The sequence below is a fragment of the Geotrypetes seraphini genome, chromosome 19, assembly GCF_902459505.1.
Source record: "Geotrypetes seraphini chromosome 19, aGeoSer1.1, whole genome shotgun sequence".
NCBI lineage: Eukaryota > Metazoa > Chordata > Amphibia > Gymnophiona > Dermophiidae > Geotrypetes > Geotrypetes seraphini.
The window spans coordinates 1,778,327-1,796,719 of NC_047102.1; the positions used below are offsets into that span (position 1 = coordinate 1,778,327).

Here is an 18,393-nt window from a genome sequence, read left to right on the forward strand (position 1 = left end):
CTGGCTAAAGCTAAAGCTGCCAACTGAATGTCTGTTGAGGAAAACACAGCCTTACTTTTCTGAGCAACGGAAATTGTATATTGGGTTAGAGAAAGCAAAATGGCAAATTACTCTTTGCTGCAAGTAAGGAAAAATGAACCCAGAGCACAGTGAAGCCTGGTCTCCAAAAGCCCCTCAAGCATTTAAAGAACTAAACTTCCTTTCTCTCAGAAGTCTCAGCCACCTGTTGTACCACAAGCAGAAGTCTCTTGTGAGTCATGAGAACCCCCTGGAAAAATATTTACAATTACTATATTGGATCTACATAAAACCCTGTAATTAGCAAAGACTCAATGGGAAATAAACAAAAGAGATGTCCACACTCAAATGTCAAATCCAAAAACCTTGTTTAGGAAAGTCTTACCGAATGAAACGCAAGAATCACCAATTGGGAAGGAATGTATAATACCCCCAAATCAAATCATATTGTTATTTTTGTTAGGGAGAAATTCAGTAGAGGGAACAAACCAAGTATTGTGATGTACCCCGTGGTACTGTGTGAGACACGCCCTCAGGTCCACTGCTACATCATCGTTCTCCGTAACATTTTTTTTTGCAAAAATCTAATATATACTTTTATACCATAAATAATCGCAATCATCCAGAGAGACTTTCTTTTTTTTGCTGAAAGGTCAGCAAAGCTGAAAATAGTTTAAGACCTTTCAAAACAACATTTTCACAGTCCAAAAATGAAAAATAGTAATTGCAGGAGTCACTTAGCTTATTCAGTGTGGTCCAGGTGACTTTTGGTTTTGATATAAATAAAACCCACCAGTCTGAAAAGATTAATATAAACCGAGTACAAGTAAAACCTGAGTGTTGCCAGCAGATGTCATCCTAAGACACAAAATGAAAACCTCTTGCAGACTCAAATTCATCTTTCCCTCTTTCCTTTCTCCATCAAGCTGCAAGATGGTCAGAGAGGTAGAAAATCAGCTAAAAAAAAACAAAACAATACTCACTCTGCTCAAAGTTTAGTTTCTTTATTTATAGGAGAAACTGCATTTAAATTAAAATTCCACAAATAAACAGTTAAAAAGGCAAAGCTCATGACACCTCTGTGACTTCAACATCTTAAACATTTGCATCCTTGACACTGAATTCATCTGTGAAGGAAGAAAAGCAGCTCCTTTCCAGTCCCCTAGAGACAGATGTGAAGTCCAGGCAATTCCTCCCCATTTTCAAACTAAAATGACACCACCAGCATCTATGACAGGTTCTCACTCCCCACCCCAGCAAAACAAGGCTCCCAGAGAACTTTGACAGTCCCGAGTCCAGGTAGGTTGTCATCGTTCTGGGCCAAATATCGTTGGATTATATAGTAACACTATCCCAGCTTTTCTTTCCCTTTTGGAAGGAGGTCGTTCCATCATTCCTAGTTTTCAGTATTGACTTCTACATCATGTACAGAATGAGATACAACTTTGTGACAGTTTCTACAAACTGGATGAGATTGGAGCTAATATAGGTAATGATCAGGAGAAAGGAATATGAAATATGTTGATGGATGAGCTAATAACGAGTACTGAATTACTAAAATCAAATGTAAAGCAATGTAAGTATGTTTTATAAGGGGATAATACTCATGAAATTCTTCTTCAAACATCCAGTCTCACAATTTCCCATGGATGAAGACCCTGCCAGTCACTCACCCTAACACAGGAAAAAGATCGGGTGGGGCCATCAGCTTTTTTCTAGCTTGGACACAAGTTGCATGTGACCCTGGAAAAGGCGATTCCAGTGACTATATCAATCTCTTGATTACGCTAAAATATACAATGATAAAACTCTGCTTTAGCAAGAATAGAAGTTATAATAGCTTATTTCTATATCCCCTCTCTACTGCCGCATGAAACACCGGGAGTGGGAGGCGGCTCTTTGAAGGTGCTTATCCCACGTGCTTATTGCGAATGACTTCCCCTCCTTCTATTTCAATCTGCTCATACAACCACTTGCGGTCACAGCGACACTCCACTCCGCATTTGTTGGAGCCACAGCTGGGACAGGAGTAGAAGCAGCCCAGGCAGTCCTCATCCAGGCAGTCACAAAGGTCCATCCCACTGTACAGTAGCAGCCCGTGGTTATCGTAGACTTTGCTTTTAGAAGGCAGGGTTTGCCTGAAAAACCAGAACAGAGAGCCTAGTTTAATTTCCCGTACAGCCTCCTAACAACTCTAATAAGCAAATAAGTGGACTGAGCCTATGCCAAAAAGTTCTTGATCTCCAAACGTGTCATCAAGCCTCCATCATATGAATGATAAGCCCAGTACTGAATGACTTGAGGATTTAGAGGGTGGGACACTGCAAGTGAAAGCATCCTCTGGGTGGAGAGAGGGAGGGGGCAGGTGGCAAGAGTGGAATGTCCCCAGACTCAGAACCCCAAGAGACTGTCCTCAACTCATGCCCTGAGCTAAAGTTGTGGCTTATGAAACTTTTTCTCCTCAGAATGGTTTGACCGCTGCTTACAAAGGGTAATTATAGAAAACATGATCATGTGCGGTATGGATGAAACAGAGGAGGACTTCTCAAATATGTCTGTATTTTATAACATATATACACCAGGGTAAATTTGTACAGCAAAATTTGCAAGCTTTGGGGGCTGGAACATGAGTTGGTTTCATGATGGCACAGAGGTACCTAGGTTGTCTTTTTTAGGCTTACAATAGGGGCCTTTTTTAGATTTCTCACATGAGCTATATTCCCAAGTTTTACAATCACACTTCAGTGGACCATCTTTGGGCTGGTTTTGAACCTTGAATCCTGCTACTTTCTTTAACTGTGAAGCTGCTCAGCACAAGGGTGAAAAGGCTCCCCAAAGACTGTGGTATTTGGAAATGGAAGGGGGGGGGAGGGGGTAAGCTCTGTTCACAATGAAGAAAAGCAATCGATATCTGGTTTTTCTACTAGTTTCTTTTAATCACAAATTCAGTGCACTAACATTTCTAGGACAGTGTGGCAAGGCATCCCACCTGTCTGAATTCGCAGGCGTGCTTTTCGTTTGGAGTCTCCTCTTTTCCCTTTTACTTGTTTCTGGGGTGAACTCGGTCTGACGACCAGGATTAGCAAACTGCAAACACTTCAAGGCTTTAGCTGTTCTGCCCTAAGCAAAAGAAAAAGTTTTACTACAGGGATCTGCACAGTAAAAATACTTGTAAGAGGGTAATTTCAAGGAGGATACCCACTTGACCATCTCAGAAACCGATGACATTTTTTCAGGGGATATGTTTAGATCTCGAATGATATCCAAAGCTTTGAAGCATGATCTCAACTAGGTCCAGAGTTAGGGGCCCCTTTATTTGGGCCACATCTGCCAAAAGATTCTAAAAAGATGTGATATTTGAATTCAGGCTATGGACAGAACAGCTGGTCAACCTGATTGAAACCCACATTTCAGGCTGGATCCAAACATATTGCTCAGAACAGCAACAGATGGTAAAAATGTTTGTTGCGGAATGTGCAAATGCACGTTTGACTAGTCATGCCTCCTAATCTAGAAGCATCCCAGGGTTAAGAATTTAGGAAACGGAAGAAACTCCCCCCCCCCCCCCCCGCCCCACAATTTTTATTTAAACAATTTTCTATCCTGTTCTCCCAGGGGAGCTCAGAACAGTTTACATGGCATTTTTCCCTGTTTGTCCTTGTAGGCTCACAACCTATCTAATGTACCTGAAGCAATGGGGGGATTAAGTGACTTGCCCAGGGTCACAAGGCAACAGCATGGGTTTGAACCCATAACCTCAGGGTGCTGTGCTTTTTTGTTGATGAGAAAATGTTTGTGCACATTTTTAGCTTTCTGAAGCCATAAATCACAACTGTACATTATCCATCAGAAAGAAGAATTTTTAAGCTATAAAACTCACCTATTTACATTTTAGACCTGTTTTTCTTTTTAAGTTAAGAAAGAACCTCAAAGTTGACCAAATTGCTTACTTCGACATAACTTTATATTAGGAAGATTCTTTATATTCATCTCCACATATATCAAAGTTAATGCTTTTCTGTACTACACTAGATTTGGCGATACTCAAAAACGAGAAAGGACGTCAGAATCAGACAATCCAAAACATGTGTACATATCCTGAGTATTGCTTTTCTTTTAACAGTCCGGCCATTTTTTTCTTTTTCTCCATCTTTGTTATAGAAGATATCAGCTGCTTCTTTTACGCCAACGCAGCCAGTGTTTCGTGGTATTGTTTGTTTTACCACTGCCTCAGGGTATGTTCTTGGCAAAATGGCTTTCTGTCTATACTTTATCCAAACTTTCAAACTACCAGCTGAAAATTTGCATAACATTCTTGTCATCAATTCTGATGAAGCTTTACCTCATTAACAAAAAGCAGAGTGGGCTTAAACATTTCAGCGGCATCCATTGGCTATAGACTCTTCCATTTTCTGAATTCTTAACTCTGAGATGCTTCTAGATTACAAGAGAATGACACAGGGACAAAGTTTGTCTCTGTCCCGTCCCCGCAAACTCAGTCTGATCCCATTCGCAGAAGCCCTGTAATTATGATTGTATATTTAAATCATTTTATTAAAGTATAAAAAGAAAAAATGATATTTACTACAACTGTCATTTTATAAATCACAAATATAGAACAAGGATCGACAAAACCTGTCTCCCTTCTACTATCGGGAAAACTGAATGCTACATAGAAAATTCATCCTAACAGAATACTTTGGTTACACACAGAACACAAATGCCAAATACGAAGTTGACCAAAAAAGCCACACCTTGCATGTTGTACAACGCCAAAGAAATGAAAGATCCATTTCCTCCTATACTGTGCAAACTATAAAGATCACATAAGCCAGGGATGGGTGTTAGGCCAAGCACTGCAATTAGCCCTCCCCCACCCCCCGAGAAAGACATGGTGACCTGTCCCCACAGTAAACTGTGATAAAACTGCTGAAACAGGAAAAAGCTTTGATACTGTACTTAAAGAATGCATTTCTGCAGGTCAGCCTCTAGACGCCTTCCTCCCCAACTCCCCTTCTGACCTTGTGCCTATCCGTACTGGATGGAATTTTAACGTCCAAGATAAATTTTCACAGGTCTGCCTCCATGGCCTTCCTTTAGCTGCATCCCTCCTTCTGATTTAGGGACTTAGGGGGTCATAGGGACACAGAGAAGTGATACTGGACACAAGGGGATGTGCACTGATGCCTATTCTTGTCCACTTTCTGTCTTGACTAGATTGTAGGCTCTTTTGAGCAGGTACTGTCTCTTCTGTGTTGTGATGTACAGCATTGCATATGTCTAATAGCATTACAGAAATGATTAATAGTAGTATGTTAGGGACATAGAATGGTGATGATGATGAAGACAGGGAGAAGGGCATGGGGGAAATACTAGAAAGGGAAGTATAGGAAACAGAAGGGAGATGTCCCCAGACTCAGAACCCTAAGAGACTGTCCTCAACTCATGGCTGAAATCTCACTTTTGCCCTGAGCTATGGTTTGAGCAGAAGAATTTCTGGCTTATGAAACTCTTTCTCCACAGAATGGTTTGTGACCAACTTTGTTTTACCAACTTTGTGGCTGCCGAGTGATCCCACAAAGCATCTGTTGATGTTCTAAGCAGTATGTTTGGATTCAACCTAAAAAGTTGTCCTAGAAATCTGGCTTTCACCCTGGTTGACCAACTGTTCTTTCCACGTTGAATTCAAAGCTGACATCTTTTTAGCATCTTCTGCAGATAGAAGAATCTGGCCCAAATAAAGGGGCCCCTAATTCTGGACCTAGCTGAGATCATGCTCTAAAACTTTGGATATCTTCATTAGAGATCCCAACATTTCCACTGAAAAAAAAATGTCATGAATTTCTGAAATGGTCGAGCTCTGGACCACTTGACATGGAATGAGGGCACTATGGTATCTCTTTGGAAAAAGATCCCACTGCATTTAAGAAAAACAAACAAAAAACCCCCAAAATATGATTTATTTGAAACTGGCTGGACATTAATTTCTTGAAGGTTCACTTTTCTGTGTTGACAGGCTTAAATAACCATTCCACCCCATTATTTCATAAAGTTCTACCATATCCCTTCTAGCCTCTGTTCTCCAAGCTGAAAAGCCCTGTTTACCACCTCTTGCTAAAGGACTGGTTCCATCCCTCTTTTTCATTTTTTGTTACCCTTCTCCCCAACCCTCACTGGCTGATCCAGAAAGCTGATGCCATGCAATAATGTGTGGAATTTTAAAAATTCTGAGCTCATATTATATTGCTGCATTTTTAAAATAGTATTCTTAATTCTAAATAGTTTACACTGAATAGTAACCAGGCGCTCTTAAGTATTTTCCCCACTTGTCCTGGCAGGGTCATAATCTAACTGGCACCTGGAGTGATAGAGGGTTAAGTAACTTGACCAGAGTCAGAGGGAACAATTTTCACTGAGGCCCTGATGCACCAAAACTTTCCATAGCAGCATGACTTGTTAAAAGTCTTACTGTTGCAGAAAGCTCACCTCCTGATGCACAAAAAGGTTCTCTGTAGCTGCTACCGATCCTTGTAGCAGCCACTGAAAACCCTAAGCAAATGCATCACAAGGAGCTCATTCATATTAAAATGCAATGCACAGAATGTTTGCAGTTGTTCTGTGTGTGTTGTGTGAGGCACAGAACAGCAGTGTCCATTAAAACAAATCATATGTTGAGGCTGGCTGGGAGAGCAGGGGCTGCAACCTTGGCTATGGCTGGCTTTTTTTTTTTAATGGATACAGCTATTGTGTGTGTGCTGTGCCCTTCTTGCAAAAAAAAAAAAAAAGGCAAAGCTGATTGCGGCTCTGGAGCTGCCATCTGAAAGGAAAATGGTGGCTACAAGCAGGATCTGTGCCTAGAAGTGCTGCCCGATTTCTGATTCGATTCACCAATATACTTCGGGTGAATCGATTTGGGGTTGTTGTTTTTTTTAAATCAGCCTGGCTGATTCGGTGACCAACCCTCCTCCCTGTGCCTTCTAAAACAGGAGTGGCAGCGCTGCCTCTTGGTGGTTGTCCACTGCCGTTCCTGCATTAGGGAACTGCTGCAGCGTGCCACCGCTAACGTGTGCTTCCCCTTAGACAGGCACTGGGCGGCTGATGGCTTCCCATTGGTGGAGACCTCATGCGCCACTGCTGATGTGTGCTTTTCCTTGGCCTCCATCCCTGATCTGCATAGAGCCCCCTATGCCCTTGTTGCTTTCTGCCTCCTGTTTGCTTTAGGAAGTTGTTTCTGAAATGATGGGAGTGGCTGGCAGAGAACTGTGGCATGCTATTTTTCTTTCTATTGGTTTCTGTTATGGTGGTACTGGTGGCTTGAGCAGGCCTAAGGAAGTAGGTAAAGCCTTCTGAATGTTGCTGAAAATAAATTACAACAGGCTGGAAGCTGTAAAGTGTGGGAATAGGATCTGCAGGTGGTATCCTCGCTAACGTTTAGCCGCGATTGGGACAATTTTGCACTTGGCTTCTGCATCCCGTGAACTTTCGTTTTTGCAAACACCTACATCTTCCAAATCCTAAGAGGTTTAGAACGGGTAAATGTGAATCACGAGTTTTCTTCTTCCATCAAGTCCTACAAGTGACATTTTCAATTCAAGCTGTTGTTTGAATTAGCTATGGTCCCTGCCAGTCTTTTGCTATCAGTGACCAACGCTAGCTATCCCCAGCTGAAGAACCCACTCCATCAAGGCACTCGCCTAGGCCCCACTGCGTCCCCTCCTCTGCCTTTACTACATGCTTTGCAGGAGAAGACTCAACAGTTTAGGACCTGGGCGACTCAGCTACATGATACTGCTACGATTTGAGGCGAATCAAGTTTGAATTTTGCAACGGTTTTCTAAGGAAGGGGAGTCTGAAAGCTTCCTCCCAGAAGCACTTAGGCCGGGCTTTAAAGGGCGTGCGCGGATATGGACGTGATGAAGTCATAGGCAGAGGGCGGGGCCAATTCGACCGCTATTGCGCTGAGCATCACCCGCAGGGGAAATGACTGCGCAAGACTGTGGCCGGCGCATGCGCGGCAGCCGACCAATGGGCGTCGCCGCTCAGGCCGGCGAGCGTCGGCACGCAAGAAAGGACGCACGCAAAGCCGCAGAACAGGAGCTGCGCAGGCGCAGGACGACGCGACACTCTCGTAGCGAGCCGCCACGGTCGGCGAGCACGAGCTCGCGGGAGCGGCCGTCCCCCCCCCCCGACGAGCCGCCACTCACCTTGCTATGGCCTTTCTTCCGGCTTTGCAGGCCGCCGCCAAAGACGGCGGAGCTCGGCTCGCGCATAGCCGCCATGAAGGAGCCTGCTCCGGCGCCTGCGCAATGCCGGCTCCTGACGTACCTCCACGTCATAGGTCACTGGAGACCGGAAGGCTCAGAGCGACTGCGCCACGCCCCTTCCGTTTTCCTGCAAAACATAGCTAAGCACTGCTGGGCATCATATGCACTGTATTGCCCCCTCAGCACCTTCCCTGCAGCATTGGTGCAAACAGCAGTGGCCTCATTTGCATAAAAGTTGGACTAGGTTGGGGCTGAAAAACAGGCCACTCGTGCATTAAAACAGTGTTCTTCAACCTTTTTACACCTGTGGACCGGCAGAAAAAAAAGAATTATTTTGTGGACCGGCAAACTACTAGGACTAAAATTTAAAAACCCCGTTTCCGCCCCACCTCCGCGAGCTCAGTCCCCACAAATCATCTGATCCCATCCACACAAGCCTTAGTTATGATTTTATATTGAATGTATTTTATTAAAGTATAAAAAGAAACAATATTCTATACAATTGTCATTTTATAAATACAAATAATTCAGAGCAAGGATCAACAAAACCCCTGTCTCCCCTCCCCTTCACATATATCCCCTCTACTATCAAGAAAACTGAACAAGCCAAATTATTACAGAATGCTACACAGAAATATCATGCTAACAGAATACTGAAGTCACACATGACAGGAATAGTTTTAGGGGAGTGCAACTAGGGCAACTGCCCCCTGGTCAGAGAGCACCATAAGCTAGCTGGAAGCTAAAGAAGCACTGCCTGGGTTTTGCAGTCCCCAGTTATGTCTAACACCAGCTCTAGCAGGATATATATTTCAAATCTGATATATTCTAAACACAAAATAGAAATAAATTTTTTTTTCTACCTTTTGTTGTCTCTGGTTTCTGCTTTCAATCTTCTTTTCACTCTCTTCCTTCCAGCGTCTGCCCTCTCTGTCTCTTCAATCCAGCATCTGCCCCTTCCATCCACTGTCTGTCCTCTCCCCCTTCCATATGGTATCTGTCTTCTTTCTATGCCCCTCTCCCCTTTCCATCCAGCTTGTGCCCCCTCTCTCCTTTTTCATTCCAGCTTCACTGCTCTCTTCATTTTTATCTCTCCTACACCAGATCTATCATCGTTGTCCCTCTCTGCTTATTTTTCTGCTGACCCCTTCCTATCATCAATCTCTCTACTTTCTCATGCCTGTTTCTCCCCTTCCTCTCCTCTAATCTCTCTGCCAGCTGTTTCCTTCCTTTTTTCATTTTCCCATCCCTCCTCCTCCTGTCCAGCAGTAACTCTCTTCCCTTCCTCTCCTCCCAGCAGCATCTCTCCTTCTCCCTCTCCAGTAGCAGCTGTCCCTTTTTTTTCCTTGCCCAGCAGCTTCCCAGATTCCTTTCCCTCCTTCCCTCCCAGAAGCATCTCTCCTTTTCCTTATCCCTCTCCAGTAGCAGCTGTCCCTTTTTTCCCCTGCCCAGCAGCTTCCCAGACTCTGATAGTGGTTTTCTCCCCTCCCAGCAGCTCTTCTTACTTCCCAGCGCAGCGATTCACGAAGGCAGCCTCGGGTCCTTTGTTGGGTCGCGCCACCTCTGAGGAAAGAGGAAGTTGCATCATCAGAGGCAGCTGCGACTCAGCAAAAGCCCCGAGGCTGCCTTCGTGAATCGCTGCGCTGGGAAGTAAAGGAGAGCTGCAGAGAGGGGAGAAAGCCACTGTCAGAGGCTCCCCAAGATCTCTCCGGCCCAGCGCACGCTTCAGATGTTGATCTTGCCGGCCCTGCGCGGACCGGCAGGAAGTTGAAGTGAGTCAATCTTGCAGACCTGTGCAGACCGGCAAAAATTTCCTGCGGACCAGCGGTTGAAGAACTGCATTAAAATGTTCAAAACAGTCTTCAGTCTCCCATGCTAAACTCCCTCCTCAAAGTGCCCCACTTCCATCCCTCCTTCTCTCTCTTTCCCCAGGCTATGGCTGATTACTTCCATGACAAGGTCGCCCTTGAATTCACTACAAGGTCACATCCTTTGCCCCTATTCACCATCCATTCTCCTGAACTTCAAATTCGCACCACCATCCTGCACCCAAACAACTCGGGAAGCTTCTATCTCGTCCCACCCCATTGATCCTCCATCAACTACCGCTGACTTTTCTTCCTTGTGTGTCGTGACTGTTTTCTTCTTTGTGATTCTGCGAATGTCTGATACTACTATAGAAATAGTAGTACTAGTTGCTCTTCACAGTTTATAATCTAGTCAATGGACAAACAAGACAAGTAGAGGATTGGGAGTAGAGAATGACACGGTGACAAAATTCATCACCGTTCCCGTCCCTTCGGATAACCGCGGTAAACCATCTTCATGTCATTCTTTAAGGAGAGAGGGAAGAATCAGAGTATGAATGGCCACAACCACTGACCCTCAAGCTTTGCTTTGAAGAATGCTGGTGTAGAAGGCTGAAATAGACACTAGAAAATGACATAGGATTATTTCCCGCGGTTATCCGCGGGGACGGTGATGAATTTTGTCACCGTGTCATTCTCTAATTGGGAGTTTCTCAGGCAGGCATGACACACATTGACACACACACATATATCTATACATCCTCTTGTGTGCACAACTGGGGCCATAGTGAAAAACAATGCAGAGGATGCTTAAAAAGTCAAAGATCTCTGCATGAGGAGCCAGGGAAGCCACATACTTGGTTTCTCCAGTTGCTGATATTTTTGTAAAATCATTTTCTTTATTTCTTTCCCCCCTGATAGAATTCCTACGAGCATTGGAGCATTTAGCGTACCAGGCCACAATAGAAACCTCTACCACGTCTTAGTAAAAGAGGGCCTTTGTATTATATACGTTATTTATCCTGAGAAGTAAGATTTGCACTTCTGGGTGCACCTGAATGTTCTTTCTATGTTATCTGATTTTTCCTTACCTAGATTTAAGGAAACAAAACCAAAAGCAATTCCAGTTAATACAGGTTTTATTCATGTGATATAATGCCATCTAGTGGTGTTTAAATAGTAAAATCTGACATTCTCTACTGTTTGATAGGCTCTTTTGGACCTATACTGTATATTTCACAGAAGAATCTCTCAATTAATGAATAATGCCTTGTACTTTTTATTATATTACCTGCATAGACCTTTATTTATTTTGCACACTGTTAGCTAAAGTCATGATTAATGTAGCCATCTGATCCCACATACCAGACTGTTTCAGAGTCAGCTGCAATGTCTTTTATTGATCTATTCTTAACTTTCCTTTTCCTTGGTAAATAGTGAACTCGTACAATATTTGGAAAATAATCTATCAATAAAAAAAAGTTTCCTTTAAATAAAATTCAAACATGTTTTAGGTGACACATGTAATGTAAGGCCAAGCTGGAGCAGTAGAAGTTTTGAATCTGGGCTTGGAGACTTCAGGCCCGAACAATATATCTGGCCTTCATCCTTCTGGGCTCAATTTCAGCAGGCAAAGGAATCTATAGGACCTGATTTGTGTGGGAAAGAAACTGCAGAGAGTTTTGCCTTTAGTTCACTTTTTTGTTTCCCCATTTTGTGAAGAAAACCAGTAAAAAGCCAGCTAAAGAGGTTGATGTTGGACGGTGACTTTCATGCATCGGCCATCTTGGAAACTATACTTTAAAGTCTTTGTGACTATAGTACATAAGAACATAAGCAATGCCTCCACTGGGTCAGACCTTAGGTACATCGTGCCCAGCAGTCCGCTCTCGCAGCGGCCCAACAGGTCCAGAACCTGTGCAGTAATCCTCTATCTATAACCCTCTATCCCTTTTTCAAGCAGGAAATTATCCAATCCTTTCTTGAACCCCAGTACCGTACTTTGTCCTATTACGCCCTCTGGAAGCGCATTCCAGGTGTCCACCACATGTTGGGTAAAGAAAAACTTCCTAGCATTCGTTTTGAATCTGTCTCCTTTCAACTTTTCCGAATGCCCTCTTGTTTTTTTATGTTTTGAAAGTTTGAAGAATCTGTCCCTCTCTACTCTCTTTATGCCCTTCATGATCTTGTAGGTTTCTATCATGTCTCCTCTGAGTCTCCGCTTTTCCAGGGAGAAGAGCCCCAGTCTCTCCAATCTTTCAGTGTATGAAAGGTTTTCCATGCCCTTAATCATTCGTGTTGCTCTCCTCTGGACCCTCTCAAATATTGCCATATCCTTCTTAAGGTACGGTGACCAATACTGAACACAGTACTCCAGGTGCGGGCACACCATTTCCCGATACAACGGAAGGATGACTTCTTTCGTTCTGGTCGTAATACCCTTCTTAATAATACCCAACATTCTGTTTGCCTTCTTCGCAGCTGCTGCGCATTGTGCTGTTGACTTCATTGTTGTGTCCACCAGTACACCCAAATCTCTTTCAAGGTTACTTCCCTCTAATACTAATCCCCCCATTTGGTAGCTGAACATTGGGTTGTTTTTCCCTATATGTATAACCTTGCATTTCCCTACATTGAAGTTCATCTGCCATTTATTTGCCCACTCCTCCAGTTTGTTTAGGTCCCTTTGTAGGTCCTCACACTCTTAAACATGTCTAAAAACCTACCCAAGTCGGCCCTTGGACGACCTAAAAGACAGGTTGTCCAAGTGCCTCTAATCAAACCAACTTTCTGGACGTATCTCGGGACTTTTTATACCTGTGAATGCCGCTATGCGTCCAGAGCTGAAGGGGGTGTATCTGGCGGAGTGGTTAAGGCAGTATGTGGGCAGGACAGGGGCTGACCTAGACTTAGTCATCCTGCAGTGATAATGAAATGTTTTACTAGATATTCTGGACAAAACATAGATGTTGTGAGTTAGACAATGTAAAAACAGGTATAAGTGCCAAAAAGGTATCCAGAGTGACCAGATAACTACTACAGAGACAAAGTAAAGACCCCCACACACTCCCCCAGTGTTCACTGACCCCCTCATACCTCCACAAAGATCAGAATAAAAAAGTACATACCTGTATCCAGAACATCAGCACCTGGTATAGGAAAGCCGAGTAGATCTGCACAGAGGTGTCTTAAATAGCCTGGGGGGTGGACTAGTGAACCATAGAGAAGAGGACCCTGGCCCATAAGCCACTCTAACATCGCTGTAAATGTACAGTCTCTTCCTCTGTTAACCGCTCTGAATTGCCATGGTAGTGCGGTATACAAAAATAAAGTTATTGTTATTACATGTGGGTGAAACATATGCATCCCCCAACCCTACTCTACTGCCATATAGTTGCCACCTGTAGCCATGAGGGCTATTGGGGTTGTAGACAGGTGGGTATAGTGGTATAGTGAGATGTTTAGCTGGCACCCTATTTGGGAAGTTCACAGCAGTACCCTGCTCTGTTGCCATGTCTGGATGGCCAGTCCATTACAAGATTGGCCCCTCACACATCCAAATGGTCTTGTGGGTGTTTGGGACTTGGATGAAATTTTGGTCGAAAATGTGGTATAAAGGTTCTGGCAATCTGGACGAACAATAGTCTGGATGTCTAAATAGGTGATTTGGGGGGAAAAAAATTCTAGATATTTTTTATGAAAATGGGCATTTTCCCACTGCCGACTTTGGGCATCTAGTGCCATACTCCCAAATTGGACTTAGTATGTTTTGATTATGCCCCACCACGTGTAAGTGAGGAGGGTTGGTGGGTCAGCACCGCTGCTGCTGCTGCTTCGGGGGCTGGAGGGAAGACATTTTTTTTCTGCTGGTTGCTTGAGTTCCGGATAATCGGGATTCTACTGTATTTTGGAATCAGGTCAATAGATGTGCTCTGAGCCTCATTCCGTCCTCTCTCTCACCCCTGTCCTGGCACTGCCCCTCTCTTGCATATCCTGCAGTCTGATGATTCATTTTTTGACTGTTCCACTTCTATTTGCTGCACTGAAACTGCTTATAGTGCAGTGTTAGTTATATATATATATATATATATATATATAAAGTTCTGATTAACTTAAATGAATTACAAATTAAAGGAATAAACTAATTCACAGCTGCATCAGATGCAGTCAGTGGTTGTGTTTTTATTTATCCTCTGTGGAAGAAGCTGGATGATGTGAATTCTTTTTGCCCTGAAATTCAATCAGACGTTTCTAGCCTTGAAAGCCCTGCTGCTTGGTTGTCTCTGTGGCCCTGGACTTCTAAAATTTCATCAACATTTCACTCTTTAAATTCCCCCGGCTATAATTTATCTAGTGCAGCAAATAAGGTGATATTTTAAAAGGTTAAGCACAGCAGACAGGATGTCCTCTATACACTGTAATGACACATTTTGGCGTGATTCTGTTCTGCATCAGAGTTCACTGCTGGGGTAGACAGACATATGTGGTTATTAGCTAGCCAGTGATGCCCCACAATTCATACAAAATTACTAACCCAAAACGCACATTCAAACAGTTCTGAATTCCTGTTCTATACGAGCTATTACTGCCCTGACGAAATAGCAGTGTGGCTGAAGAAGGGTGACTTCACTTTCCAAAATGCAACTCTGTCAGTGAACTACAGTGAAGGCTACAAACCTCACCTGAGTAGTTGGAGTACTGAAGCTTCTGGATATGCATTTAGGATCCTCAGAATTCATCTGCATAGATTATATATCCTCATCAAGAATCCGCATGAGGCAGAAATAATGAGAATGGATTAGAAACAATGCTGCTAAGCTTGAATGTGAACCTTGTTTGTCCCATAACGTCACAGCCTGGTTCTTCTGCTCCCACAGTCGCACACGTATGAACTCATTCATCCAGACAATGAGACATCAGCTTGGCCCCCCATTGGTTCTCCTCACTAAAGCAGAATTTAATGAGGCTCTTTTCTTATTTTCAGAATTACTTTTGGAAAGTGCAGAGGCTGAGGAATCAATGGTACGTGTTGTCAAAACAACAACCCAGGAGAGCCACTAAAAATTTGCGGGTAACGTTTCAGTGGGATAGTGACTATATAACTTTATATGGATAACTATTCTGTATAAAATTATAAGTGCACAAATGCCAGAGTTGGATAAAGTTAAATCTGCTGTTTAGGTGCCTAAGTTACACGGAGAGCGGCTGTTTCCTTTGTACATTTTTTCTTGTCCATACATTTATTTTTTTCAAATTCTTGACATACCACTGAATGCTAATTGGCAAGAAATAAAAGGAAAACTTACCCATAAAGAGTAAAGGATGCCCTCAAAATGAGGGATAACATGTATGTCTGATAGTTGTAATGTTCAAGAAATCATACCTGCCTTTACATTCTCTCTGGAGCACATAGAAATGTAACATAGTAGATGATGGCAGATAAAGACTCGAATGATCCATCCACTCTGCCCAACCTGATTCAATTTAAATGGCCTATTTGTAAGTACGCATGTGCATTGATTCATTTTGTAATCTCCGTGCATGCAAACTCCACCCTGCACATGCTATCATGTCAAACCCATGGCATTATTGAAGATTAACATAACATAACTTTATTCTTCTATACCGCCATTATCAAACAATTTCTAGGCAGTTTACACAAAAGAAGGCTGGACAATCAGCGAAATATAATACAAATAATTAAAATACAACAAGTTTCTTAAATATGTTCAATGTAAAATTTTGTTAACAGTAATAGCCACATTTAGGAAATGAATTTATCAAACAACGCTGACTTAATTACTTTTCAAAATGCACCATAAGACAGCATAACTCCACCAATACAATTACCCCACCAGGACTGCTGCTTACTTGCTTGAAATGCAAGAGTCCTATCCAAAAAAGTCTTGCATCTGCAGCCAGTCATTTTTGGATAAGCAAATAGATTGGAATTCCTAGTTATCCTCGTTGGGCTGTATAACACGAAATGAGATAAAAGGTAAGTTGGGGCAAATCCCCAAACCAGCTTAAAACAGATGCAAAAGAATCTGAATAATACTCATGCCTCCACTGGGAGCCAATGCAACAGTTGGTAGTAAGGACTAATATGATCATTTTTCTTCAACCTAAATCGGACAGCCGTATTCTGTACTATTATCAGGATTTTCTTTGGAGCTCCCAAATAAACAATATTGTAGTAATCCAGTATGGATAAGACTAGTGTCTGCACTAATAGTCTAAAGGATAGATGATCAAAATATTTTTTAATGGTCTTTAGTTTCCATAGTGCAAAAAAGCACTTCTTTACCACTAAGTTCGTATGTTCTGCCATGGTTAGATGCGAGTCTAGTGTGACTCCCGATATTTTTATAGATTTTGAAATCGGATAATCATGACCATTTAAACAAAGCGATGGTCTGGTTATTTTGTGTTTTGGGCTGGCCAGAAAAAATTTAGTCTTTTCTGTATTGAATTTCAATTTAAAATTGATTGTCCATTGCTCTATCTTGGTCATGATATGAGAGATTTGTTTTAAAGTATCATTAGTTAAATCATTTAAAAGAATTAAAATAGAAATCTTGTCAGCATATATATAAAAGTTTAGATTTAAATTTTGCAGTAAATGTCCTAAAGACGAAACATAGAAATTAAATAGCGTAGGTGATAATGGGGAACCCTGAGGTACCCCGGATGGAATACTCCAAGAATGAGAGTAATTACCATCACAAACCACTCAGGATGACCTTTTCGTCAAGAAACCCTGAAACCAATTCCAAACTTTTCCTGAAAGTCCCACATGATCAAAAAGATGTGAAGAGAATGGAGTCGATCCAGAGAATGGCCACTAGGATGATCTCAGGACTTAAAGACATCACATAAGACTGCACTTATATTCTCTCGAGGAGCGCAGAGAAAGAGGGGACATGATAGAAACATTCAAATATATTACGGGTCGCATTGAAGTGGAGGAAGAATTATTTTTTCTTACGGGCCCCACGGCAACAAGAGGGCATCCGCTAAAACTTAAGGGGGGAAGATTTCATGGTGACACCAGGAAATACTTCTTCACCGAACGGGTGATTGGTCGATGGAATAAACTTCCACGCCTTGTGGTCGAGGCTAGTAGCGTGCTCGACTTCAAAAGTCAATGGGACAAACAGGTGGGGGTGCTACACAGTTATGCATAAAGGATGGGTACACCAGGGAGGGAGGGTCCTCGAGTGGGCAGACTTGTTGGGCTGCCGGCCCTCTTCTGCCGTCTTATTCTATGTTTCTATGTTTCTATTGCATCCAAGCAACTCAACATTATTTTATGGTCCACTAAATCAAAAGCACTGCTAAAATCCAATTGCAAGATTAAGGCACTAGTACCTTTACTAAAAAGAACATGAAGATGATCAAGGATTGAGGCTAAAACTATCTCTGTACTAAAACCTTTTCTAAATCCTGACTGATGTTCATTAAGGATATTAAATTTATCTAGATAATTCACCAATTCTAAATTAACCAATCCTTCCAAAAGCTTGGTAAACAAGGGATTGCTCGTTATAGGTCTATAATTGGATTTCAGTGATGTGATTTTAACAGGTGCATGTTCAGATCACACCAAACAAGCCTGTAGACATCTAGAACCCCGAATGATACACCAAACAGCCAATCATTTGTCACAGTGCCTGGAGCAGCTGCAGAACCATCTAAGAAAGGCAATTTCCCCAGACCATAAGAATAACCATACTGGGTCAGATCAATAGTCCATCTAGCCCAATTTCCTGTTTCCAACAGTGGCCAATCCAGGTCTCAAGTTCCTGACAGAAACCCAAATAGTAGCAACATATCTATGGAAAATTTACTGAGTAAAACTCATAGCCTATTCTGTCTTGCTGCTTGATATGCATGTTCAGGTAAATGATTTTGAAACTAATTCTCATATAATAAATCTTAATCTCAACCTTGAAGCAAAAGGTCAGCGTTGTCCTACTGCAATACATCTGTTTACGATACATATTTTATTGTTTGGGTTAGATTTCGTGCTGCCCCTGAACCAAATGTCAGCGCCCACAATTAGATCAGTTTCCAGACATCCTAATCCTCTGCTTAAAGGGTGCTCAGATGCTAGAGACTGGGAGATGTCCTCTCTCTCATATATGTGCTGTGGAGACTGAGCTCTAAAGCTAAGGAAATCTTGCTGAAGGATGTTTGTTGCTGTCTTATAAGTAAGATGCAAAAGGTTTAATTTAGTAGTTGGTTTGTCTTCTTATGGATCTATTCAGCTTGTCCTTGAGGATGGGGGAGGCTGGTGAGGA

General features: G+C 42.5%; 1 protein-coding gene across 1 annotated transcript; it reads right to left on the bottom strand.

Moving 5' to 3' along the window:
• Positions 1 to 1,006: 1,006 nt before the first annotated feature.
• On the bottom strand, positions 1,007 to 8,373 carry ARL14EP (ADP ribosylation factor like GTPase 14 effector protein). Its single transcript, XM_033928848.1, has 3 exons — positions 8,223 to 8,373; positions 3,008 to 3,138; positions 1,007 to 2,156 (listed from the first exon to the last, which is right to left on the bottom strand). Exons 1-3 carry the CDS (start codon positions 8,352 to 8,354, stop codon positions 1,928 to 1,930), a joined length of 492 nt encoding a protein of 163 aa, XP_033784739.1. The 5' UTR covers positions 8,355 to 8,373; the 3' UTR covers positions 1,007 to 1,927.
• Positions 8,374 to 18,393: the final 10,020 nt, after the last annotated feature.